General features: G+C 31.5%; 1 protein-coding gene across 1 annotated transcript in view; it reads left to right on the plus strand.

Moving 5' to 3' along the window:
- Positions 1 to 27,125, plus strand: part of LOC134727830 (uncharacterized) — a 102,578-nt gene that overhangs the window by 38,817 nt on the left and 36,636 nt on the right. The window contains exons 3-7 of the mRNA XM_063592221.1: positions 1,951 to 2,013; positions 11,887 to 12,123; positions 14,567 to 15,253; positions 21,510 to 21,619; positions 21,917 to 23,104. Of these exons, the coding sequence (XP_063448291.1) occupies positions 1,951 to 2,013; positions 11,887 to 12,123; positions 14,567 to 15,253; positions 21,510 to 21,619; positions 21,917 to 23,104 (2,285 nt within the window). The remainder of the gene's footprint in view (positions 1 to 1,950; positions 2,014 to 11,886; positions 12,124 to 14,566; positions 15,254 to 21,509; positions 21,620 to 21,916; positions 23,105 to 27,125) is intronic.

Below are 27,125 nucleotides of genomic sequence, written 5' to 3' on the forward strand. Positions count from 1 at the left end.
ATATTATCAATGGATGAAACATAAAAAAATGAATTGAGCTATATACCGTACCCGCTCCAGGAGGGTGGGGGTTCCGGGGGGATGGACCCCCTTTTTTTGAGCGATCAGTGCATTTGAATGGGGACATGTAGTTGGAACCCCCTCCCCTTTTTAAAATGGCTGGATCCGCCTCTGCCGCTTTCATAACACTTATTTTTAGCATACTGAATATTATGATGTTCTTACTTTTAGTTCAGGTCCTGATAAAAAAAAATTACACATTCAGTACAGAAAGAAGTGTTTCAATGAAAGTTTTCGTGTTTTCTAGGCAGAAATGATTTCTGGAATGACATTATACCGGTTTAAAAGAGCTCAAATGATTTTCTTACTTGACAGTGGTCACTTCATTGGATTATTCACTGTTTCATGTCGTGAAATTAATGCAGGTTCAATTAATAACAATGCACAAAACCGGTTCAACTACTTTTGCAAGGCGAAAAAGAAAGTCGAATCTTGAAGCCAGTAAACAATATTTTTTTAATCTGAGCATGCAAATTGAGGATTACATTATATATTTTACATTAAATATATTTGCAGAATAAAAACATTGAAAATAAGAGTCCCAGACAATATATTAGTTGACTGTTTTCCCACTAATTCCACGTGTTTTAAGTAGTAGTTTACTCGTAGTAGCCCACAATGCATTGTAGTTCATTGAGTCGATTGGTCAGTTTTTCAAGGCCATATTGGCCTTGTGTTTTGGAAATTGCTATGCAAATATATTCTGACGTCAGAAAATCTAGAGTTCTCGACCTGTTATATAGAAATTCATTTATAATAAATGGCAATAATTTGGACGGCACCACAAAATAATTTTTTTACTATTCACATTTTACGTGAACCGCTTTGATAAATTCAAAATAAATAAAAGCCATTCATTAAATATTTTTTTTATATTTTAAGCAAGCTGTATGTCTGCAAATTAATATAAAATAATTCTAAAGTTGTCACCGTTGTTAGAAACAGACCAGTAATATCCAAATTCTAACCAGGGCGTTGGCATGATATTCACAACAAAACTGAAATACTAGAGAATAAAAAAAGCTTTCATTTATGCAATTTGTCTACTGTAAAGCTATTTAAACATGAAAATAAAGAAATAAGAAGTCTTGTTTTAAACGTTGGGATTTTTCACTGCTACATGACAGGTTTCTTCGAATTCCTTTTTGGTTGGAGTTCAGTAACAACTTCTAACCTCCATAAAATATTTATTTCTGAACAAATTATAAAACTAGTAGACCAATATTTTCTTTTCAGATAGCAGAACGCAGAAAATGGATTGAAATTTTTCGCTAGACCAAATTGTAGGACCTTTGTGAAATTTTTACTACCTTCCTTTTTTGCATTATTTTGTATAAAAAAAGTGCAGACTGTTACCAGGGGTACACCAAAAAGAGATTATATTTCTCCAATTTGATTATTGGAAATTAATGCGGTTTTCATACATATGCATATAAATAGCACAAACATTAAACCTCATGTGTTAGAAAATGTAGAAAGCAAGGGAACGAGGGCGGTGAAATATAATGAGAGGTAATTTTCCATCTTTGTTCCGACTGTTGCTTCCTATCAGTAAATGATTTATCAATAAATCAAATTGTGTTTTTTGTTTAACGGGAGAAAATAATCAATTTGTCTGATACCGTCCTTTTCATAGTTTTTAGCATTGACTACTCAAACGGAGTGTGATGTCATTAATAGACTCCAATATCTAATTTTAAAAAGGAAAGAGCTTATCTGTACGTAAATAGCGTTGTACATTGTTGATCTTGATAATATCTTCTGTTTCTTTTTTTGTGATTTTTGTTTTGCTGTTTCATTTCCATATACCGAGGTCTTCTGTATTTCATTGGAGAGAAAATGAAATATCATGAACATAACTTTTACATAACAATGTATTTATCTTTTTAGTGGTTGCTGTAGGCATATATATTCTACAGAGAATTACTATAAGCCGGATGATCAGAATTGAAAGTAAGTGCATAAAATATCTGGAAGAAAGGATGTGGTAGATCATCAATCAGAGCAATCCGCGAAAAGAAACTACTTGTAAGCCTAAAAAGAGGGGGATCCTTTACATCCACTGAATCTGAAATATATTATAATCGTAACTCTTGTAGTATGTTTTATTAATGTTATACCAATTTGTGACATATAGTTCAGGTCTAATGTTATGAAGATGTTACCTGCGAAACAGGACGAAGTCTGTTTGCTATTTGTTAGTGTTGAATTGAGAAAATAATTTTGATTTGTATTATTAAGGAAATCATTATTGTGTTTATTTTGTGTAATTAAATTCAGATATCATATACAATAACCACAAATATTCATTAGAAATACCATATGGCATTGCCTTCATCTTTTAGACCTGAACAAAAAACAAATAACCACGATTTTTTATGCATTCTATTGAAAAAATAAGCTGAAATATGGAATTTCCCCTGATGTAATTCATCTGTTTATGCATATTTATGATGTTATCATTAATGTAAAAAAACAAATTAGTAAGACACCTGGGTATAGTTTGTTTTGTCAAAATGCGATTCGTTGTTGCTCAGTTCTTCTAAGCGCAAAATTTGGCTATACTTCGTAGTCAAATGTCGACTGCAAAATGGTGTGCTTTCGTTAACTTTCTTTCATTAATTACAAAGTATTTACTGTGGTCATAAACACATTCAAATGACAATAACGTGTGAAAATGCGTATTATAGTATTTTTTTATTTTTATATTCTGATATGACGTTATCATTTGACCTGTTAAAACACACCGTGATAAAAATCTCGATATATCTATACTTAGCGCAGACTCAGAAATATATATATAATGGATGTTACAATAAAAAAAGAAGACACAATATTTATTTTTATTTGGATTCATAACAAAAACAATGTATAGCTCGGAGAAAACTACAAAAAAAAAATAACATAACAATCCGCAAAAGTCTATTAATGGTTTTGGCACAGTTAAGTCATTTCAAAACATGACGTCATCCAAATGAAAAGGCTGAAGTTGAAGGGTTTTCTGTTACGTCAATCATAGAAATTCGTATAATATTATATTAAAATTCAATTTTGAGGTAGATGATATTTTATTTTCTATTCTATCGCAATATTCCAATATTTACTGATTTAAGCAAGGCAACAAGGCGGCTTTTTAGTTATGAAATGTACTTTGGATTTGACACCCACTACGAGATAAACATGTAATCTTAATATGTCAAATGTTGGGTTAGAGAACGAACCGAATTAAGCCCATTTTAAGCGGTTATTTAAGAAATAATGAACGAAATCTACAATATTTTGAATGTTTTAACTCTATCTGACAGGGAGTTAAAAAAAGAAGCCACACACACGGCAAACCCACCCTCGCTTCACTTTTTTAATGACCGTAGTTATCCTATTACAATCGATATAATTCATGATAGCCATATATTTGAGGTAAATTTACACATGACCTGTGCCGTGATATTCGTTAAGTTCATCATTCACTAACGCGCAAGATAAAATTCGAATATTACGGTCCAGGCTATGTGTAAATTTTCAACAATTGAATGACTTCCATGAATTCTTTCTTGAACAACAGAAATTTTTGTATTATTAAACAGTTGTGACATATTTTAAGTAGGGGTCTAATGTATTCTTAAAGATTTTCTTTGCATGCGCAGTAGAGTTAGAAATTGGTAAAAGTTCTTGTTTAAAATGTTAGTAATCAATTAAATTTCACGAAAAGGTGTCAAAATTATAGAAAACTTCACCGGCTCTCACTCAAAATATGTTCAATTTTATGTTAAGGGCGTTTTGAAATCTTTCCGAAGTGCTAGCTTTAACCCTTTTAAACTGGACCAAATCACAACTTTCCTTAAAAAATCCAAGACAATTTTTTTACAGTGTAGTTTTACCCCCTACTTGCCATTTGAGGCATGCAACATGAAGAAATGAATTTGGAAGGGGTATACAAATATTGGCAAGTAACCCACTGTCAACACTAGGGACTATATTTGTGGACAACGAAAATCAAGGGACGACAATTGTGGTCTCGGACCATTTAATTGTTATATCTAACATTGCCATAAAACCGCGAGATTTGTCTAGCCGAAAAACCAAGTGCAACCCACATTTTTTTTCTTAAAATATCCTATAACAAGTCAGGAATATGGCCATGCTATATTATATTTCGTTACTGTATGTGTTCCATTTAGGTGTTGTGTTTCTGTTGTGTCGTAGTTTTCCTTTTACTTGATGTGTTTCCCTCAGCTTTAGTATGTAACCCGGATTTTTTTTTCTTAATCGGTTAATGATTTTCGAACAGCGGTATTCTACCGTTGTCTTGAATTATATACTTCTAAAGTCCCTGGGGGGAAGCTGATGAATGTATTCGATTCACGGTCATCAGCAGACGCAAAATAAGTAAGAATATGTGTTGTTTGTTTAAAGAGTTTCTTTAATATATTATTTATAAAGCAGAACATTTGTTTGATATAAATTTATAAAAGGTTGACACGGAAATAACACATGGCTACCGCGAAATGTATACGAAACAGAAATTTCGCTTTGAGAAAATCGCTGAGATACCCATAATTCATCATCAATGATGTTTTGACTATTACAAAAAATGCGACAGGGTAATCATCGCAACTATTTTAATTTTTTTCAACATTAATTTAACAGGTATTTTATCATACAATTGTATTGTAGTCGAAAATGACAAAATCGTAACAATAGTTTTAGACAATAATTTCTTCATTTACAGTAAAGGATATTTGCGTTCAGGGCTAGTAATTATTTCCTCAAAACAAGTTTATAAATCTAGATATTGGTTAAAACAAATATAAATATGAACCAAATCAAGTAAACGGTCTATAGTGCGCTAGTAACTAATGAAAAAGGTTTTGTTTGAAATTTAAAGCCAGTAAACCAATAGTTCCAAATGGTGAAGTTGAAATCATCACTTCGTACATTTTACGGACGGTTTCACGAGTTGGTTAACCGTTATGGAATAACCGTTTCATAAATGATATCGGATATGTTTATCGGATATGCTTACGTCGTAACTTCAATCCCCTTTCCTTTCATGAATGTGACCTACCGAATCAGACTATATACCGGATTTGTAATCACATAAGCAACACGACGGGTGAGAAATGTGAAGCAGGATCTGCTTACCCTTCCGGAGCACCTGATATCACCCCTAGTTTTTGGTGGGGTTTGTTTTGTTTAGTCTTATTTTATTATATGTTGTCATGAGTAATATTGTTTGTCTGTTTGTCTTATTCATTTTTAGCACTGGCGTTGTCAGTTTTTTTTCGTTTTATGAAATTGACTGTCCCGCTGGTATCTTTTGTCCCTCTTTTATAAAGGTTGTTTATAATTTCTGTAAACAATAAACGCTATAACATCATAGAAAATAATGAGTATTTTATGTTTAAAAATTTATAACAAAATCTCTGTATGGATCTCTATAAATATTTTGGTTTCATTTGCCACAAAAGTTCCCTTTTCTATTACATGCAATGAAACAATAAATAATAAATAATGCTTTGCACGAAGAGTCCCATTGGTACATGAACAAAATGACCTAACGCTATCATTCATTACAAAATGTATCTTAAAGTTTGTTGTTTTGATACTATTGCGGTTTGAAAATTTCGAAATTCAAATGGCTAGAGAAGGGGTCATTGTCCTTAAAATTTTAATACAAATAGACAGAGATACGACAAAAAAATAAATCCTCCTCCTCATTTGGCAGTTTATCAGTTTGATGACCTCGAATTTGAGTACTTGGTCCCGTATTATGTATGAAATAATAAAGGTGATTTTAGAGCAAAATCACATCTCTGACATACTCCACATGGATGAAAGTTCGTTTCATCATTCAGAGCATGACGAAGGACGTATACAAGTGTTATTAATCATGCCCTCGAGGAGTTGCACGAATGGTGGCTATGTGTTTTAATCCAGACTAAACAGAAATATTGATTGTTTTTCATATTATGACTGTCATATCTCAAATTCTGCTTAAAAGATTAAGTAATATCTGTTAGAAAATGCCACAAACACCTTGGGAAAACATTTTATGCTGAAGACAACCTTATTATTAGTGTTACGGAACATTTAATTCCATTGAGAAAAGTCAAGTATTAAATTTGAAAGAAAATTTGGAAAAAAAGATATTTAGTAATCAGAAGACCAATACTTGAATATGCAACTAATGTTTTGGATAATTGAGGATTAGGATAAGATAACAAACTTAAAAGTGGGCAGCTTGTAGCTACTAAAATTGTTACTGGTTTGCCGATAATTTAAAGAACGTCTGTATGAAGAAATCTGTGTAAACTTGTTCTATCATTTATGAAGATCTTAACTGTAAATCCCTTGAAATATGTCAATGTAGATCAATCCTTTCTAAAGAATCCTTTATACTTTCAACTAATAGACTATGGAATGATATCGAGTTCTATCTTCGACAAAAATTTTAAATCAAATTAAAAAGACTAAATCATATGAATAAAGATGTACCTAAGCACTATTTATATGAACCGAGGAAACAAAACCTAGTTCTAACTAAATTAAGAGGCTACTCATGTTTTTGTAATTATGACTTCGCCGTAGTCAATATAATTGCTGACCCATCCTATGTTTGTGGGTGCAGTATTTAGACTCTTAACTATTTCCTCTTCGACTGATTTTTATTCACAGACCAAAGACAAATTATGACGAACAATCTTGAATTGCTCCGTGCAGGTGACATATATCGAATTTTAAGTTTCTAAAACTTGATAATCTGAACCTCTCATATGAACCAAAGATTTATTTAAATGCGTATTCAAGTTTATCAAAAGGTCTTTTAATATTATACTGAATAGTGGTGTTGAGGTACAATCACATAGACATCAACATTACCAATTGTCGAAACATTTTAAACTAGAAAGCAAATGGCCTGCTTTATGTAGACAGTAATGAACGGAAAGCAAACATGATATTCAATAACAAACAACAACCACTGAATTATAGCTTCCCGACTTGGGACAGACACATAGAGAATGTGGCGGGGTTTAACTAGTTTGAGAATTTTCTTTTATTTTTATCATGTTGCTGTAAGGCTAGGGTACCTGATGAGGATAATGCCTAGGTAATATAAAACCTAAACCGAAACACCAGGTGAAATTACATCATCAAAGCAATTATTTCTTACCAATATCTATGCGTATATATGCGTGTATGATTTTACTATTGAAGTAATAATAAATAGATACTTGCCTACAAAGTTTGGTTCAAAACGAAACTAATAGTAATATTGACCGACTATTATAAATATTTAAATACATGAAAATAAACTATATATGTATTTAATGATACGATAGGTCACCGATTCTCTGAAGATATATACTTTTACAAAAATAGAAGAGTGTGTCCTAAAGATAATATTGAGATGTTTGGATTGCTTAAGGACTCGTTCTTATTTCAACATCTCTGAAGATTTATGCTGTTACAAGAAAAGGAGAATTGTGTCTTAGGAGTTGCATTGAGATATTTGGATTGGTTAAGGACTCGTTTTTATTTAAACAAAGAAAACAGAAAGATGATTCACTGAGTGTCGTGCCCCAGAATTTTCGTTTATTTTTATCATGTTGCTGTAAGGCTAGGGTACCTGATGAGGATAATGCCTAGGTAATATACAACCTAAACCGAAACACCAGGTGAAATTACATCATCAAAGCAATCATTTCTTACCAATATCTATGCGTATATATGCGTGTATGATTTTACTATTGAAGTAATAATAAATAGATACTTGCCTACATAGTTTGGTTCAAAACGAAACTAATAGTAATATTGACCGACTATTTCAAATATTAAAATACATGAAAATATATATATTATGTATTTAATGATACGATAGGTCACTGATTCTCTGAAGATATATACTGTTACAAAAATAGAAGAGGGCGTCCTTGATATAATATTGAGATGTTTGGATTGCTTAAGGACTCGTTCTTATTTCAACATCTCTGAAGATTAATTTATGTTGTTACAAGAAAAGGAGAATTGTGTCTTAGGAGTTGTATTGAGATATTTGGATTGGTTAAGGACTCGTTTTTATTTAAACATTGTATTCAAGAAGCCTCCGCTTCACCCACGTAGCTCCTACCTTCGTATTGCCTTGCTTTGAGCTTGGTGATCTCCGAATTATCTTAGTTTAACCCCTGAGATTAAAATTCATATCTATCAAATATGCTATTTAAATGCATCAGTTCACTAAGTGACTGGGTTGAATTGCACTTGAAGCACCTAATCGGCCTTTGTAATTAAACGAGAAATATACTGGGGTTCCCAAAATTTGGTGAATCAGCTTTCTGTTTTAGTGTGTCATTCACTTAGATAATATATAAGTACAAATGACCACCTTGCATAACAAAAACGACAAATTTATAGCTGTTTAGATAACAGTTTGTAAAAAAACTGTCTGAAACAATGAAATGTTTCCAAGAGAGAGTTCAGTAAAAATAAGAATGCACGACAATCTAGCTTCCTGTTTATAAAGTCTAACCATGAATATGCCGTTTTGCTAACAAACAAAGGGACAATTTTTGTTGTGAACTGTATTGCGAGTGAAATATCTATCGCAATTAATGTAGAGTTGATAATGGCTTTGATTTATTGATATTTTTCTCAAATCGATTCATACATTTTTACACAAATAATATGTATGTATCAATCATATAATCTTACAACTACAGGGCGGTTCTAACATATATATTTAGGAGTTCAATGTGTCGCCGAATATTTAACATCTTCTAAACTTAAAAAGAATGTAGTAGATTAAACTATATCACAATATTTGCAATTTAATATAAAGAAAACAGAAAGATGATTCACTGAGTGTCGTGCCCCAGAATTTTCGTCACCGATTCTCTGAAGATATATACTTTTACAAAAAAAGAAGAGTGTGTCCTAAAGATAATATTGAGATGTTTGGATTGCTTAAGGACTCGTTCTTATTTCAACATCTCTGAAGATTAATTTATGTTGATACAAGAAAAGGAGAATTGTGTCTTAGGAGTTGTATTGAGATATTTGGATTGGTTAAGGACTCGTTTTTATTTAAACATTGTATTCACGAAGCCTCCGCTTCACCCACGTAGCTCCTACCTTCGTATTGCCTTGCTTTGAGCTTGGTTATCTCCGAATTATCTTAGTTTAACCCCTCAGATTAAAATTCATATCTATCAAATATGCTATTTAAATGCATCAGTTCACTAAGTGACTGGGTTGAATTGCACTTGAAGCACCTAATCGGCCTTTGTAATTAAACGAGAAATATACTGGGGTTCCCAAAATTTGGTGAATCAGCTTTCTGTTTTAGTGTGTTATTCACTTAGATAATATATAAGTACAAATGACCACCTTGCATAACAAAAACGACAAATTTATAGCTGTTTAGATAACAGTTTGTAAAAAAACTGTCTGAAACAATAAAATGTTTCCAAGATAGAGTTCAGTAAAAATAAGAATGCACGACAATCTAGCTTCCTGTTTATAAAGTCTAACCATGAATATGCCGTTTTGCTAACAAACAAAGGGACAATTTTTGTTGTGAACTGTATTGCGAGTAAAATATCTATCGCAATTAATATAGAGTTGATAATGGCTTTGATTTATTGATATTTTTCTCAAATCGATTCATACATTTTTACACAAATAATATGTATGTATCAATCATATAATCTTACAACTACAGGGCGGTTCTAACATATATATTTAGGAGTTCAATGTGTCGCCGAACATTAAAAACCAATACGAATGCAGAGTGTTTGCGCATGACGGTTTCAATGTCATTCCGTTTCTTAATAATTATTTCATTCAGTATACTTTTAAAGCCGGAACTGTTAACTGCAACATATATGCATACATTAATCTCTCCAATAGATATTTAATATTTCGCATATTATACATTAATCTCTCCAATAGGGATTAATTATCCAGTCAACTTAATTACATATTAATCTCTCCAATAGAGTTTAATTATTGTAACAAATACTGCAACACTTATCTCTCCAACAGAGACAGTGATCATTAATACAGAATCCACTTATTCATTATATTGCCTGCTAACTGCAGGTCAATTTGATTTATTACTAAACGTAAACAGATTAACGTGAGAACCTTAAGATAATGTCTATGAAAAACAGACACATCAAGTCTCGTGATGAAATCACCCATTATTGCATACCAGAAACACAAGAACTTGAAAGAATATTTAACATCTTCTAAACTTAAAAAGAATGTAGTAGATTAAGCTATATCACAATATTTGCAATTTAATATAAAGAAAACAGAAAGATGATTCACTGAGTGTCGTGCCCCAGAATTTTCGTTTATTTTTATCATGTTGCTGTAAGGCTAGGGTACCTGATGAGGATAATGCCTAGGTAAAATAAAACCTAAACCGAAACACCAGGTGAAATTACATCATCAAAGCAATTATTTCTTACCAATATCTATGCGTATATATGCGTGTATGATTTTACTATTGAAATAATAATAAATAGATACTTGCCTACATAGTTTGGTTCAAAACGAAACTAATAGTAATATTGACCGACTATTTCAAATATTTAAATACATGAAAATAAACTATATATGTATTTAATGATACGATAGGTCACTGATTCTCTGAAGATATATACTGTTACAAAAATAGAAGAGCGTGTCCTAGAGATAATATTGAGATGTTTGGATTGCTTAAGGACTCTTTCTTATTTCAACGTCTCTGAAGATTAATTTATGTTGATACAAGAAAAGGAGAATTGTGTCTTAGGAGTTGTATTGAGATATTTGGATTGGTTAAGGACTCGTTTTTATTTAAACAGTGCCCCAGAATGTTCGTTTATTTTTATCATGTTGCTGTAAGGCTAGGGTACCTGATGAGGACAATGCCTAGGTAAAATAAAACCGAAACCGAAACACCAGGTGAAATTACATCATCAAATCAATTATTTCTTACCAATATCTATGCGTATATATGCTTGTATGATTTTACTATTGAAGTAATAATAAATAGATACTTGCCTACCTAGTTTGGTTCAAAACGAAACTAATAGTTATATTGACCGACTATTATAAATATTTAAATACATGGAATAAACTATATATGTATTTAAGGATACGATAGGTCACTGATTCTCTGAAGATATATACTGTTACAAAAATAGAAGAGCGTGTCCTAGAGATAATATTGAGATGTTTGGATTGCTTAAGGACTCGTTCTTATTTCAACATCTCTGAAGATTAATTTATGTTGTTACAAGAAAAGAAGAATTGTGTCTTAGGAGTTGTATTGAGATATTTGGATTGGTTAAGGACTCGTTTTTATTTAAACATTTTAACATTAAATTGACAGTTGGACCCCTGATGATGGTAGATCTGTCATAATAACTAGATATATTGAAGAAGAACTAAAATATAAATATATCAATATAAACATGAATAATTTTCATATTTGATTATATTCAAATAATGCATCGTAAAATGACCATCCCAAGCTTAACTACCGAAACACGAAATTATTTGTGTCGGGTCCTATCAGCAATATTGGATGCGTGGTTGCATGGGTGTTTTATTATAACAGAATGTGGCGGGGTTAAACTAGTTTGAAAACGCATCAACGTTTCCTTAACCTTGGTCAGTGGTGCAATAGTACGAAATTAGAATAATAAGAATTAAGTCTTATTTACTTTTTCAAGTCAAGAGTTCAAGACTTTCACACAAAAAGAAAAGTTCGATTTTTATAGATTATCCAAAATCTTTACTTGAATCACTCGTGATTTACACATACTTTTGTTTCAGAAGCTAAGCAGGCGGACGTTACACTTGCTAAAAGATTTATGCATAATTCAGTGAATGAAAAGAGGTATTTTGTAAAACTAATGATTGTTGGAAAGGATGGCGCCGGGAAGTCAAGCTTATTAAGAAGATTGTTAAAAGAAGATACCGAGAATGTAGAGAGCACAGATGGTATTGATATTGTTGTTCGCCGATGCAAAATCAACACAGAAACTGGTGAATGGGCAATCTACAAAAATGGTATTTAAAAAAATATTTTTCATTATGAGGTATTTTGACATACTTTTATCTTGAAATTACATAATTTCATAGGAAAATGGAATCGTAAAAGGTTTATACAAGAATATAGAATATTTCAAGGGCAAATGAAAACAGCACAATATACTTGCATATCTGTTTTCTTCTTATGAATATCATTATTGCTATATATATATATATATATATATTTAAGTTATAAGAATATTTCAAAAATTCTCACTATTTTAACCAATTTCTCTAGCGTCAGTTTGTTGTCCTAACTGTAAAATATCACGAATCAACTGACCACTGTGTTAATTCATTATAACTTATAACTTTTAATTTACGATCTTTTATTCTCTAAAAGAGTGTAAAATATTCGAAATACTAAGGATTTTCTTATTCCATGCATAGATTACATTAGCCGCATTTAGCACATTTTTTTGGGAATTATGTGTCGTCAATGCTTTTCAATCTTATACTTGTTTGGATTTCTATTTTTTTTATCTGAGTGTACCTGATGAGTCTTATTTAGACGAATAAACTCATCATATATAACAGAATCAAAATTTTATATTTACGCCAGACGCGTAGAAAAGTTGATGACTATGTTGAACGTATCTATCCCATCTATTCCTTATTTCATAACTACAATCCACTTCCCTTTTCACTAATGTGACCTACCGATTTAGACTATATACCAGGTTTGTAATAGCATGAGCAACACGACGGGTGCAACATGTCGAGCAGGATCTGCTTACCCTTCCTGAGCCTTTTAGATCACCCCAAGTTATGGTGGGGTTCGTGTAGCTTAGCCTTTAGTTTTATATGTTGTGTCTTATGTACGATTTTTAGTCTGTGCGTATTTTTCATTTTTAGCCATGGCGTCGTCAGTTTATTTTTTATTTATGAGTTTGAATGTCCCTCTGGTATCTTTTGCCCCTCTTTTGTGACAGTTGCACTAATTGGATAGATTTTGATAAGGAAGGCTATTGAGTAGCCAGATCCTCAAATGTCTTTTAAGATAATAAAAAGTACTATATATATTGAGATGAAGACGAAACAGATTTGGACACCTGTAATATTAACCCGAAGATGAATATTCAATGAAACGCTCCTACGATTTCTCATTTTATGACAACTCCGTATTCCCCGAATGTAAGAGCAGTTCTCGGAAACTTTATTAATTATTAATCAAAACAGATTAAAGAAACTAAAATATTAGAAGTCTCTTTTTAAAGAAATTGAAATAAAAAAAACCGCACATTTTGTTAGGATTGTTGGCTATGTATAAAATTGAGATTGGATATGGGGAATGGGTCAAAGACACAACAATCCGACCAAAGAGCAGAAAGCAGCCAAAGGCTATATTGGGTTTTCAACATGGCAAAGAATCCCACACCCGGAGGAGAACTTCAGCTGGCATCTACATGTATATAAAAATGTGTACTATTTAAGTTAACATGGATATGATACTTAACTCATCATCATATGAATTAACTAAAACTCAACATCGCACAAGACTCACAAAGGCCATTTGAAATTCGTCAGAAAAAGGTGATTGTCAAGCAACAAATGTTCGGAAACCTTGGAAATGCATTTTCAGCTGAACATTTAAATTTTCTTATAATACTAATAATTCTATTATACTAAAATGCAGCGTCATATAAAATATTGAATAGTTGACATTACAAGAACTTTTTTTTTTTTTTATCTTTAAAGAGTTTTGTTTTTTTAAAATTGCTCGACAAAGAATGATACAGTACATCCGACATGGTCTTTTTATAATTCGACTGAACATATGACAGAGAGCATGAAATTCAAACAATTTTATTATTTCTTTGCCTAATTATTGAAATATGTAAGTTGTCAGAAAATGACAACAAAATTCCCGACGGTGTGAGTTTCTTATAGCCAGTCAAGGTTGTTAAAAAACATTCGTAAGTAACGAGATTTTAAAATTCTTAATGTATTGTCACTTTTTTCTCTCGAATGAAAAAAATATGGTTTTTTTTTGTTAACAGATTTGTTTTATATTTAACATTACTTTTATGTTGAAAAATATATTCTACAATGTGAAACTATATGGACTTCCCTTAATTAACAGATTCATACTTTACCTTCCCACGCTAAAGCGGCACAAAACAATCATCAATGTGTCAATTGACTAATCTTTTTTTTAATTTGAACATTAAGAAAACAAATTGTTATATGACACGAAACTGCCAAAAGATTATGTCCCAAAATTTTAAAAATCTGGAAACCTAAGAAAACAAAGGTAGCCAAAGTACAGTATGATTAAACGAATACAATGGATGTATTCTGCAGATCTGTTAAATGTTTACCTCATTTGAAGTATGAGTTTTTCAATTACTGTCGCTGAATTTTGAAAAGAGTAGTGCTCTTTTTTTTAAAACAATTAATACATCTACGTCTTTTTCTGCAGGTGTTTCTGATAATAAACAAGAGCGCATTCAGAGAGTTATAGACCAAGCGTTAGAAAATAAACCAAAGGACACTGTAACGGATTCAGAATCACCAACCCCCAAATCAGGACCTGATGAAGTTCAAACTAGAAATGAGGTTGAAACAATAATCAGTGGAACAATTGATCATTCGGAACCAGAACCAGAACCAAAACCAAAACCAGAACCAGAACCAGAACCAGAACCAGGTACAGCAACGGTCAAAACACCATATGCAGAATTAGCAGAGAAAAGACAAATAAGTCGTCTTGAAACAATTTCTACTTTTGAAGACGAAAACATAGAAAAATTTGAAATCATTGATGAGAAGGATAACGACATGAAAGATACTATAAATGACAGTACAAATAATACTACCACAACAAACACTCTGAAAGTTAATGTCAGTAAACATCGGTCGTCATCATCCCTTGATATGCCATCGGGTTTGCTCTCGAATGTTTTTGCATCGACGCCGAATTCATATAATTCTTTGAACCATTTTGCATCATGTGGACTATGGGACTTCGCAGGACAAAAGGAATTCTATGCTACGCATCAGGCTTTTTTGACAAGTCGTGCTATATATGTGTTGGTTGCTGAATTTATGGAAGATATTCGTACCGATGTGGAAAAAAAGTATTTTGAAAATATGCAACATTCTGGGGGTAAGTATATTATTATAAATCTGGTTAGAAAAGATTTTGAAATATATTTACTTAGCTATTGAAAATTTAACACCCAAACTCCTTTTCCTATAAACCTCTGATTTTCATACTGTCAAATCGTTTAAAACTAATCAATTTTTCAAAATTTATAACAAATATTGCTGATGAATTTTGCGCTTGCAAATTAATAATTTGACCTAATTGAATCCATATTCATGTGAACTTCAATTTTAACCCTTTAGCTAGAGATGTATAACGTATGCACTGTCCGTGTTCATTTATTTATAGGAAAAGATTGTCAGCATTAAAAGTGAAACAAAGGTAAATCAGTTGATTGAATGTTTCGATCCATCAATTAACATTCTTGTACAGTTACAAACGATGATTAACATATATTTTTAATCTATAATATGAAATTAAACAGGCCAAAAAATCCAATTGCACGAGTTTCTATATCGAATTATATCTATCTTTATGTTTATGTCGCTTATATGGCCATCGGAGGTAATCTGGAAGTTAATTAGATTGTGTCTAGACTAAAAACACACGAATCAAATATACATGTTTATCGAGACCATGCCTTCTAAATTGTTTGTTTTAGACTTTTTTTTATAATTCGGATTAATGTTTTACATTGTTATAAATCAAATATAAGAAGTTGAGTCAAATGAACATGAATTTGACAGCAAGTGCCCCTTTCAGGAGAGATATAAACATTAATGAAGGTAAACAATATAGATTATTAGAGCTTCTTAGAGTTATGATATTTGTATAACTTTCGTCATCTGTGACATTTTAGAAGTGTACCATTTCAAATCACGCATTTCTATTTTTGTTAGAAGCATATATGTTGTAAATACCTAACCTTCGTCTTTTTTTTTCATGTAGAATTGTACAAATTTTTTGTTCTGTTTTAATTGTAAAAAAATCAAAATTATTAGATTGATAGGATTCATTTTAGATCATAAATCATACTTATGAAGAATATCTCCTATCCGCAATATTTATAGATAATAAGAACTCGTTTACATTCGCATCAGGTAATTCAATTTATGCAATTAAATGTAATGAGTGCCCAAAAGATTGTATTTGCAAAAAAGGAAACACATTATGCCAAAGGTTTACGGTTCATCGTCAACTTATCCTACATCCTATATTAGTAAATTAACCCCGAAAAGCCTTCTGTGATGGGACTTCTCGAGGGAAAAATTTCTTTTTCAGACAATAAGTTTGTTGAATATTTAGTTTTTTGCATACATTTAAAAATATGTGTATGCTTGAATTACATTTTTGCTAATGTTCTTTGTCGATATGCCTTTTTATGTTTATGGATACATCTTTGACATGGCTCTGTATCCCATCATTGTGTTTTTGTTTTATGTTTTTTTTGTGCTTCTTTGTTACATATTGTTTGTTTTTATAGTTTTTAAGACAATAACACAACGTTGACTGCTGTACCCCTATTTTCGACATTTTTACCTATTATGTCTGTTAGTTTTGCTCACACATAGTTGTCAATATAATGGAATTTGCTGCGACTGTCAAAGAACTGAGAGGTCTAGCCTGCTTTTAAGACCAGGTTTAATCCACCATTTTATATATCAGAATATGCCGGTAACAAGTCAGGAATATGACAGTTGTTATGAACTTTCCTTTCCGAATTTTCTTCGGTGTTCAGTATTTGCGATTACTTTTAATAACTCAATAAATTTTACACCTATATGGTTCTCTGCTCTAAAATTCAGCACACATGTAAAAAAAAAGAAGCCTGTTCATTAACAATGAAAACTGCACAGATATTGTTTTTATTAACTAGTTCTTTTAAGAAGCTTTCTTTGAGGCACAATAATAATATTAATAAATTACAATCGAATCTGCTCAAGAGACCATGGCCAACTGTATTAAGCAAACACCTGTATTATAAGACCATTGATTTAGATCCCTCTGAAGTACATTTCATATAGATTGGACCTGTATTGAAATACCACCTGTCTTAAAAGACTACTTTTTTATATCCCTTAAGTGGTCTCTAAAACAGGTTTGACTGTATGTTTAAATTTATTTATAATTTTCCGTTGTATGCTTATCTGTCCTACATGTACTAGTGAGGCATTTGTGTGTGTGTGTGTGTGTGTTGGTTTAGGTGTGTGTGTGTGTGTGTGTGTTGGTTTAGGTGTGTGTGTGTGTGTTCAACTTACGTTATGATGCATGAAAAATCTAAGGTAAAATGGAAGTTGTTGAACTGAATGGCTTTCTAAAACTTTTCATTCAATACGACTTTCAATAGATACTTAATTGCGTCGTCGGCGTCTGGGTCGACGGCGTCAATGTTTATGTTCAGTCTGAAGTTAGATCTGTTTTGGACATTTATAACTTTGCCATACCTTTATTGCATTTAATGATAATTTTACAGGGGTATGTTTCTGACCAAAATGCAATATTCATACAAAATTATGGAAATATCCTCCGTTTGGACTTAATTTGTCTTTATCATTACTACGGTACTTGCATGAAAATACGGATTTTTTGTGTTATTAAAATTTGCTGTTACAAAATGTGAGAAATGAATATAGATTAAGGACGCATCTCCCTCGTGCAAATCTCTGATTCCTTTCACGGATTTGGCTATACTTTTTGGACCTTTTTGATTATAACTCTTCATTTTTTATTTAAGCTTTGGATTTCAAAATTGTTTGCCACGAGCATCACTGAAGAGACGTGTATTGTTGTAATGCATATCTGGTGCAGGAAAATTTGTACCTTTTATGTTATTATATGTATTTGTTTTGCTTTTTTTTATCTATATTTTACTGACATATGGATTTGCTGTTTAAATCAATATTACACTTTTATACCGACTGTTAAAATCGAAGGCGTAATTAGTTATCAAAAGTACCAGGATTATAATTTTATACGCCAGACGCGCGTTTCGTCTACATAAGACTCATCAGTGACGCTCAGATCAAAATAGTTAAAAAGCCAAACAAATACAAAGTTGAAGAGCATTGAGGACCCAAAATTATAAAAAGTTGTGCCAAATACGGCTAAGGTAATCTACTCCTGGTGTAAGAAAATCCTTAGTTTTTCGAAAAATTCAAAGTTTTGTGAACAGAAAATTTATAAAATGACCATATAATTGGTATTCATGTCAACACTGAAGTGCTGACTACTAAGCTGGTGATACCCTCAGGGACGAAACGTCCACCAGCAGTGGCATCGACTTAAAATCATTCTTTTTTATCTGAAAAGATGTATGTTTTTTATAAAAAAAAAAGAAAGGATTGTACAATTAATATCAGTACTATACTGTAACGTTCATACAAGGTAGATGGAAGCAATTAATGGCAACCGTCCGGCCGGTTGTCATGACTTAAAACTGGCATATTTATAATACGACAGTTTTCAATATGTTTGTGAGTGTTAAAACCCTCCTCTAAACTAGTAAGTTTGTTTACTCTTCTAAAGAAAGTTCGACTGTTGTATTCTGTCTTTGGTCTTGTCTTGAGTATTGTTCAAGTTCAGGATCGTGTTTGAAGATGGTATAACAGAGGATAGTAGCATTTCATTATCAACAAATGAAGTAAATATAGCCTTTGTCTCGTGGATATTTTTCGATTTTTGACGATTTGTACACTTGTAAATTTGTTTTCTGCTACTGTATCAGTATCAAATATGTTCAAATTAGACTTAGTCTGTATTGTACGCTTATCTTCATATCGTTTTGAGTTTAGTGGGAAGTAGGAGACAACTGGCTCTAACATCTAGTTTTGACTTCGAAAATGCATATGCGAGATAAAAAAAGGATGCAATAGTTATAATAGATGCATTTAAGGTGTGGTAAAACAAAAGCAGTGGCAACTAGTTAAATATTATTATAAGGAACCGGTAGAACATATAATGTACTAGAGATTCTACATTCAGGACTATAGTAAAGTGACGTATATACATGTATATGATATTTATAGTTAATTCCCGAAACATATTCAGATATGCATATATGTATGAATTGGATATAGAACCAGTTTTTTATGTAACATGTCTTTTGAAAATTTGAACGTTACATATTACATATATGAATTGTTATCTTTTGTACATTGGCCAATACCTCTTTTCGCATGCGGTGACCTTGGTATCTTCTTAGAACTTAGAAGACCGCACAAAGCAAGTACGATTGAACCACCGTGATTTAAAGAACGAAAAAGAAAACGCTCACCAATAGTGTTCGGTGATTCGGAAAGCAAATGTCAAACCAAATCATTTTACAACTGTTATGACAAAGTTTGATTAACAATTGGAAACGCATGGAAAATACATGAAAAAAATATAAAGAAAATTAAAAACCAATTGTTCAGAGAACAATTGAAGGTCTTTCCATCAAAACAATGTATTTTGATATGAAAAGTTGTGAAACTAAGTTTAAAATGTCATTATAATCGTCAAATGATAGCTCCTAGTAAGCTGATTCCAAAAATATATTGTTTCCATACATTTTTTTTTTTAAAAGGGAGATCATTTGTTACTTCCGGTTGGAAAAATGTTACTTAAGATTATATTTAAATATTTACTTGACACTGATTCCAAAAATATCTGGTTCTATATACCTTTATATTAATAAAGTACAAAAAATAGCTACTTCCGGTTTACAAAAGGTCACTTCCGGTTGGTTTTTTTCAAGGTTAAATGGTTTGATACCTTTTTCTAAAAGTTTTATAGCTTTATCATATATACATATAGAATAAAAGCAAAGGTCAAAATCTAGAACGTCAAATTAAGCTATGACCTTGAGATCAAGTTCAAGGTCATAAACCAAGGACCTCAAATCAAAAGACCATAGGTCTTAATTACATTTAGTTAATGAGTTATATCACCAAACGCGTATTTTTAAATACAAGAGCGGAGAAAACTCCCTTTTACATTCAACGTACGCTTGCAATCAAAATTTACATCTTACGACATGTCGCAACTAACAATTTAGTAAAAATAATTTGTTGATATTTTATACAGTCTTTGGATATAAGTGATAATAAGCCAAATTCAAATATTAGAATATGACCTTGACCTTTGAACTTAACCTAATTTTCAATTTTTGGGACCAAGGACCTCAAATCAAAAGATCCTAGGTCTCTATCACTTATGGTTTATCAGATAGAAATTCATATCACTTATATCAGATGCATAAGGGGAAATAACTCTCATATGGAGCGGTCATATCGCTTCAGTCAAAATAGGACAAATCATGCGAAGGATATAACGAGCAATTTTGTAAAATAAATTTATCATAATCTTTTACGGTTGCGAAGGAGTTGCGATAACAAGGAAAACAGTGTTTGGGGAGATAACTCCTACAAAGAAAAGTATTCGTTTACGCAGGGTAAATTTCAAAAGCGCATACACTGTGCGATATCGTATACAAAATATCTAAGCGACATATTGCGAAACAAATGTTTATCGCAAGAACAAAATTAGGCGGAAGAAAAAAAAAATAATCAGAAGAAAAACAATAGGTCTTTCCACAGAAAAGTGGAAAGACCTAATAAAAACCACTCTATCAACTGACGTATTTTTGAAGGGGTTCATGATTTTGTTTTTTAATGTTTCCAAAGCGTAATGGTCGTTAACATCGACAACAAACCATAACAAATTACCAAAAACTAAAGATTGTAATCAGGACTCAGTTCATTATATCCGCTTCCTTATCCTTGCGGTTTTTTTTTATGTAGGAAGTGATTTCAACTTCCTTATTCTGAACTTTAAATATCTATGTAGTAATATTCCACCAGTATTTATCCCAAAATTAAAATGATAGATAAAAGCTTGCATTGAGCGTCCTTTAATATTTTCGTTGAAAAAGGTTTCTGCCTACAAGTAAGGTATTAAGTTAAGGGTTATGAGTGGTGATTTTTAAATCATTCCTTTGAAAACAATTTACACAACACATTTTTATTTTATACCGTTGATCAATATCTGATTCACATTCACAGATAACGACGAAACTATTCAAGTGAAGTAGTTCCGTTCTCTTTTCCTCGAATTCAACATCAACATGTACAACGAATTAGTCCTATCATCTAATTTAGTAACATAAGCAACACAGCATTTGCGTCAATTGGGTAATTGTTTCGTTAGGCTTGGACTGCTCAGTATGTATTGTAGAATTTCTTTTATCGTTTTCCAGTTTTTAAATGGCGTTTTCATTTGGTTTTCGAATATTGAGTTTTAATACCGTTTTGTATCTAACAATAAAATCGTGTTTCAGAATATGTTGATTTTTGGTTTGATACTATTCACTGCCATCAAACAGATGAAAAGGAAGGAACACTTTGCCCACCTGTTATAATAGTTTTCACTGGAACAGATAAATGCAAGGTAAAATTAAGCACATGCCACAAATTCAATCGACCTTTCCAACCTTTTGATGTAGGAACATCTTATTAGAGATAACCCAAGTCTGATATACATTATTCAAAATTATTAAGTAAGACACTTGGAACAAGGTATAGATTTCAATATTCCGTGCTTGTATTGTCGTTTAAAGTATAGTCAAGTGATATATCAATTGTTAAAAAAAGTCAAAGAAAAGGCTTAGCATATGGTTAGATAATCTGGTTCGCAAACTATACTGTTCTTAATGTCTGATATTTTGTTATCTTATGTAAATTTTAGGAAAATATAGATAACAGGAAAGAAGTCCTCGAAAGACAAATAGACCAGGTTTTCGGAAAGCTTGACAAATACAAACACTTACGAAACATATTTTATTTATCCAATACAACGGACACGGACGACGAATTTGAAAAGTTACGAAGAGAAATATCAGAAACAGCGACGAAAATGAAGACATGGGGAGAATGTGTGCCGTTGAAATGGATTCTTTTAGAGTATTTGATGGAAGTTAATATGGAAAAAGGAAAGAATTTCATTGACATTTCTGACATGCGTGAGATGGCTGCACATTCTGAAATTGGAATTAAAGACTCGAAAGACGTGTCAAAGTTTCTTTGTTTTCAGCATGAGGTAGGAAACATTATATATTTTGAAGATATACCAGATTTGATTATTCTCAATCCACAATGGCTGGTAGATGCTTTTCGATGTTTAGTGTCGAATAAATTTGATCCTGCAGTGCGTGGCCGTTCAGATTGGACAGATTTTCTACAAAACGGTCTTATCACTAAATGTTTGATAACCAAGCTCTTCGAATCAAAAAGTGGAGATAAATTTTTAGGAAAAACAAACGAACTTCTTGATATAATGTTAAAGTTTGATATATTGGTGGAAACTAATGAAAATGAAAAATATGTAATGCCAAGCATGATGCCGACTGAATCATTTGAAGAATTATACAAATCCATTGAAATTGACCATCCAAACTGTACAAGAACTTCTTGGTTTTGTCTCCAATTTGAATTTCTTCCTCCAGCCTTCTTTAATCATTTTTCTGCTGAGTTTATGAAGAAATATAAACCTACAGAAGCAGAAGGAAAATCGTTGGCATTATTCCGAGGAATTTGTGTTTTTGACGTTGAGTCTGAATCTGAAAAGCTTTTGCTAACACTTTCTGCTGATAGAATAGCTGTCCAACTCTTATCGTTTTCCAAAAAACAGAAGAATATCGGGAAAATGTGTAGTACTATTCGCAAAGAACTGATTAGTAAAATCATAGACATAGAAAAGAGGTATAAGTTGACAGTATCTTACGAACAGCATTTTAAATGCAGTACTGGAAAATATTATGAAAATACAAAGTCCTATTCAGATTTGAAAATTTCAACCGAATATTACTGTACTGATCATAAAGAAGAACATAAATCGGATGAGATTTATATGCCATGGATGATGGATGAAGTTAAGGTAAGTTTAAGAGAAAAAATTCTTGAAAAAACAATGTAAAGAAATGATTTCGATTCTTTAAATATCTGAACAATACTTGATAATTTTATATTTACAGGTATATATATTAAGGCTTTTACTATTGGGAATTACGAACTATGCCAAGGAACAGACATATTGTTTGGCAATTCGTAACATACTCCCGAAACTTATAAAAATCAGATTCAATATTCTAATTCCAATTAAATATGTATTCGTATTTATTAATCTGCTATAGTTAAAGGGAAGCCCTATTTGTATGTGTCTTCCTGTTCGAAATATGAGCTTTATATAATTATATACCCCTGTCATTGATTTAATTTGTTTAAACAAAATGTTTTACAAACTTACGGAACCCATTTTAGTGAAAACAGCAAACATGATGTGTTTGCAACAGAAATCAAGTTTATTCGACAATAAACAACCAAACGTATCGATGTTATATTTTGCATGCGGCTCTTTGGCTGTTTTAATGAATTTGACGGATTATAATTCCCGTTCAAGGTATGACGATAATGATACAACAGCATATTACATGTATCAAAATTTAATTTTCATTTACTTTTTATCGATAACTATCAGGCGAACAATTCAGCAGAATGTCTGGACCTTTTAAATTGCAGACCTCCGCTACGTATTAATGTTCCAAAACCACAGAATAAAATATGTTTATTGAGTTTTGATGATAATTAGTTTTGTAAACACATGCTCGTGCACGTTTCTGAATAATACATGATAACAACATGTCGGCAGTGTTTCTATTTTAATCAATGGAGCATTTGCAGGTTTATGACCGTGATAGTAATAATAACCAGTAAGTAAAAACCATCAAAATGCAACAATTAATGTTGATGACTTTAACTGTGGTTCTACTGTTTAAGATATTCATTAAGAGGCATAAGCTGTCAAATGTATGTTCAACGATTTAACCCAATTTCTCATTGTTGATGTATAACATTCTGCTGTACACCAAGTTAAATTGTTAAAAAATAAAAATCAATCTGTGAAATAAAGAATCAATTTGAGTGTTTAAAAAAAGATTCTTTATCCCTATATAATTAAAAATTACTGTTCTAAATTAAAGACATTAAAATGACTGATTGCAATTGGCGTTGCATTATTTCTGATATAGAGAAGAAAGATTTGCATTTTTAAGCAATGTGATCAAAATCTTAGAATCTCTTTCCTGATATTCAGCATATTGTACGACACAAAACATTCCTGATGAACAAAAGATACTAAAATCAAATGGTGGTTCATTTTTTTTTATTGAAATAAAGAAAATCTTTACTCTGATATTTTCATAATTTAAAAAAACAGCCGATCATGATGTACAAAAGGTTATAAATTCGAAATGTTTAAGAAAAATATAAAATATAAAAAATATAACGGGCCTTGGACATGTGGTACTGGCTTTTTGTAAAGCAGACGTTCTTACATAGGAACTTTTGAGACACGGTCGATAACATGGAATAGTTCACTGGGACACATTCACGGTGTACCAAACAATCGAAGTAATGCACTGCATTGTTATAAAAATATAGTTGTTATACCAAATTTTAATTACTTTCAAAAACATATTTTTTATTTGCAAATGAAAATATCTTATTTAATTCTTTTTAGCAACAATGCTATTTCAACACATTTACGATTGATCTAATCAACTGCTTTATGTTTATCATAATACAATCAAGTATAATCAATGTGTATATTAAAATAAGTTCAACTATGTGAAATTTCGTAATTACGGTTTAATAATTATTGAGTTAATCGTAAAGATAACTAAAAGATGATTGGAGTAGTTGCAGTGCTTTGTGCAGTTACATCAAAAGGATCAGATAAAGTTCACGTCATATTGTCAATTATGAAAGATGGTGTAGCCCTAGACAAATTATAAAAGAAATTACCAAATAAAACATAGGTCATCGTGCTTGTTTTCCAGAAAATTGAGACTGCATATTAAGGAATAGCAGTACTGTAGCTGACGAGTTGCCACCGTCCAATGTCGATTTAACGGTCGCGAAAACAGTTTTACTGGCGACGCATAGCGGAGACAGTAAAACGAACATTTGCGACCGTCAAATCAAAATTGACGGTGGCAACTTTTCAACTACAGCACTGTTATTCCGATTCTAATGCGTAACAAAAAGATACGTTATACGTTATAGCTTGCTAAAATGTATGAATTTAACACACACACAAAAATCCGCGAATCCACGAATCTTCATGATTGATTTTGGCGCAAAGACGTTGTAGCTTAACGTGTCGTAATACAAATGAAAACTTACAAACTGGAAGTTGTTACGTTACCTCTAAAATTCAAATTTCGGATAAAATTGCATTAAAGCGGCGAATTTGATGTAGTTGTTAATTTACTTTTAATAATGTTGTAGTAATCGAACATTTGTTGATCCAATCAATTCAAAATGGCGGATCCCTTCATAGTTAAGACTGGTCATCAGTGGATTTGATGGTTACTCTAAGCCAATAAAAAAAGTGTTACATAAAATTGCATTAAATTTGGTATTTTGCACCTTTGTGAAAATTGAGCATTTTTTTTTTAAAAATTGGAGTATATATAGCATGTTAATCTATTGTAATAAAACTTCATAATATCTAATAAAATTTGAAGATTAAGTTAACAAAGTCCTTTTATTTGTATAAAGTAACACTTGTTTATAGTGAAAAATTGATTTAACGTTAAATAAGCTAGAATTAAAAATTGCTTGCTAGTCCATCTCTGTTATTGATATAAGATAACACTGGTTAATTTCCCAATCAATCTATCATGAAGGGGAGGTAAATAATTTGTCTTTCATTTATAGTTTTTTTTTTAAATGATGAACGGTTCTTTATATTGGTATGTAATCATTTTTAACGTTTCAAACTTATGAAATTATATTCGTACATCAATGTCTTTGATACACCAATATCAAAAACTGAAATTTATTGAATTGATACATTTTCTCTATATTCAAAATAAAATAAAATCAGAAACCTAAACTTAATTATAGAATAATGAAACTGTTAAAGGGAGTCAATACTCGCATAACTTTTTTATCAAATCAGCGCATAATACAAAGTAAAGTAACTCTTGCATACAAATGGCACATCAATATAACTAATTAACCGGCCATTCGTGTTCCAACTTCAATGAAGATTCTAAAATTTAAATGTAACCAAAAATTGTTAAATTATAAGACAGTAAAGACAAATGAAAGCTAACCCACTTGTATTTTTGTCCATCTGATGAGTTAATCCTTTTTCAACTGATTTTTATAGTTCTTTCTTATGTTCTGTTATACCACTGTCCCAGATTATGGGGAGGGTTGGAATATCGCTAACCTGTTTAACCCTACCACATTATTGATGTATGTGCCTGTCCCCAGTCAGAAGCCTGTAATTCAGTGGTTGTCGTTTGTTTATGTGTTACATATTCATTTTTCGTTTATTTTTTTATATAGATAAAGCCGTTAGTTTTCTAGTTTGAATTGTTTAACATTGTTTTATCGGGGCTTTTTATAGCTGACTATGCGGTATGTGCTTTGCTCATTGTTGAAGGCCGTACGGTGACCTATAGTTGTTTATGTCTGTGTCATTTTGGTCTATGGTGGACAGTTGTCTCACTGGCAATGATACCACATCTTCTTTATTATATTACTCTGAAAAATGTTCGAGCCATTTGACTTGCATAGCTCATAATTAATGTTTTACACAATATTTTAATAGAATAGTTAAAGATTATTTGCTTCTCAAAGTGTAAGACGCAAAACAAATCGTTGCTTCCATCAACTTACCCAAATACAGTTTTAATAAAGTCCTGAACATTTAGACCTTGCTTTTTTATTTTTATCAATACCGGTTTGAAAACAAATCACATGTTAAGATCCGACTAAATACCTATAAACCGATATCGTCAGGTAAATACGCTAGACTATATTCTTTGAAACTCATTCATACAGGAACTTCTTAGGAAGAAAGATAAGAAGTGAGCAATATCCTT

This window comes from Mytilus trossulus, chromosome 8 (genome assembly GCF_036588685.1).
Source record: "Mytilus trossulus isolate FHL-02 chromosome 8, PNRI_Mtr1.1.1.hap1, whole genome shotgun sequence".
Classification (NCBI taxonomy): domain Eukaryota; kingdom Metazoa; phylum Mollusca; class Bivalvia; order Mytilida; family Mytilidae; genus Mytilus; species Mytilus trossulus.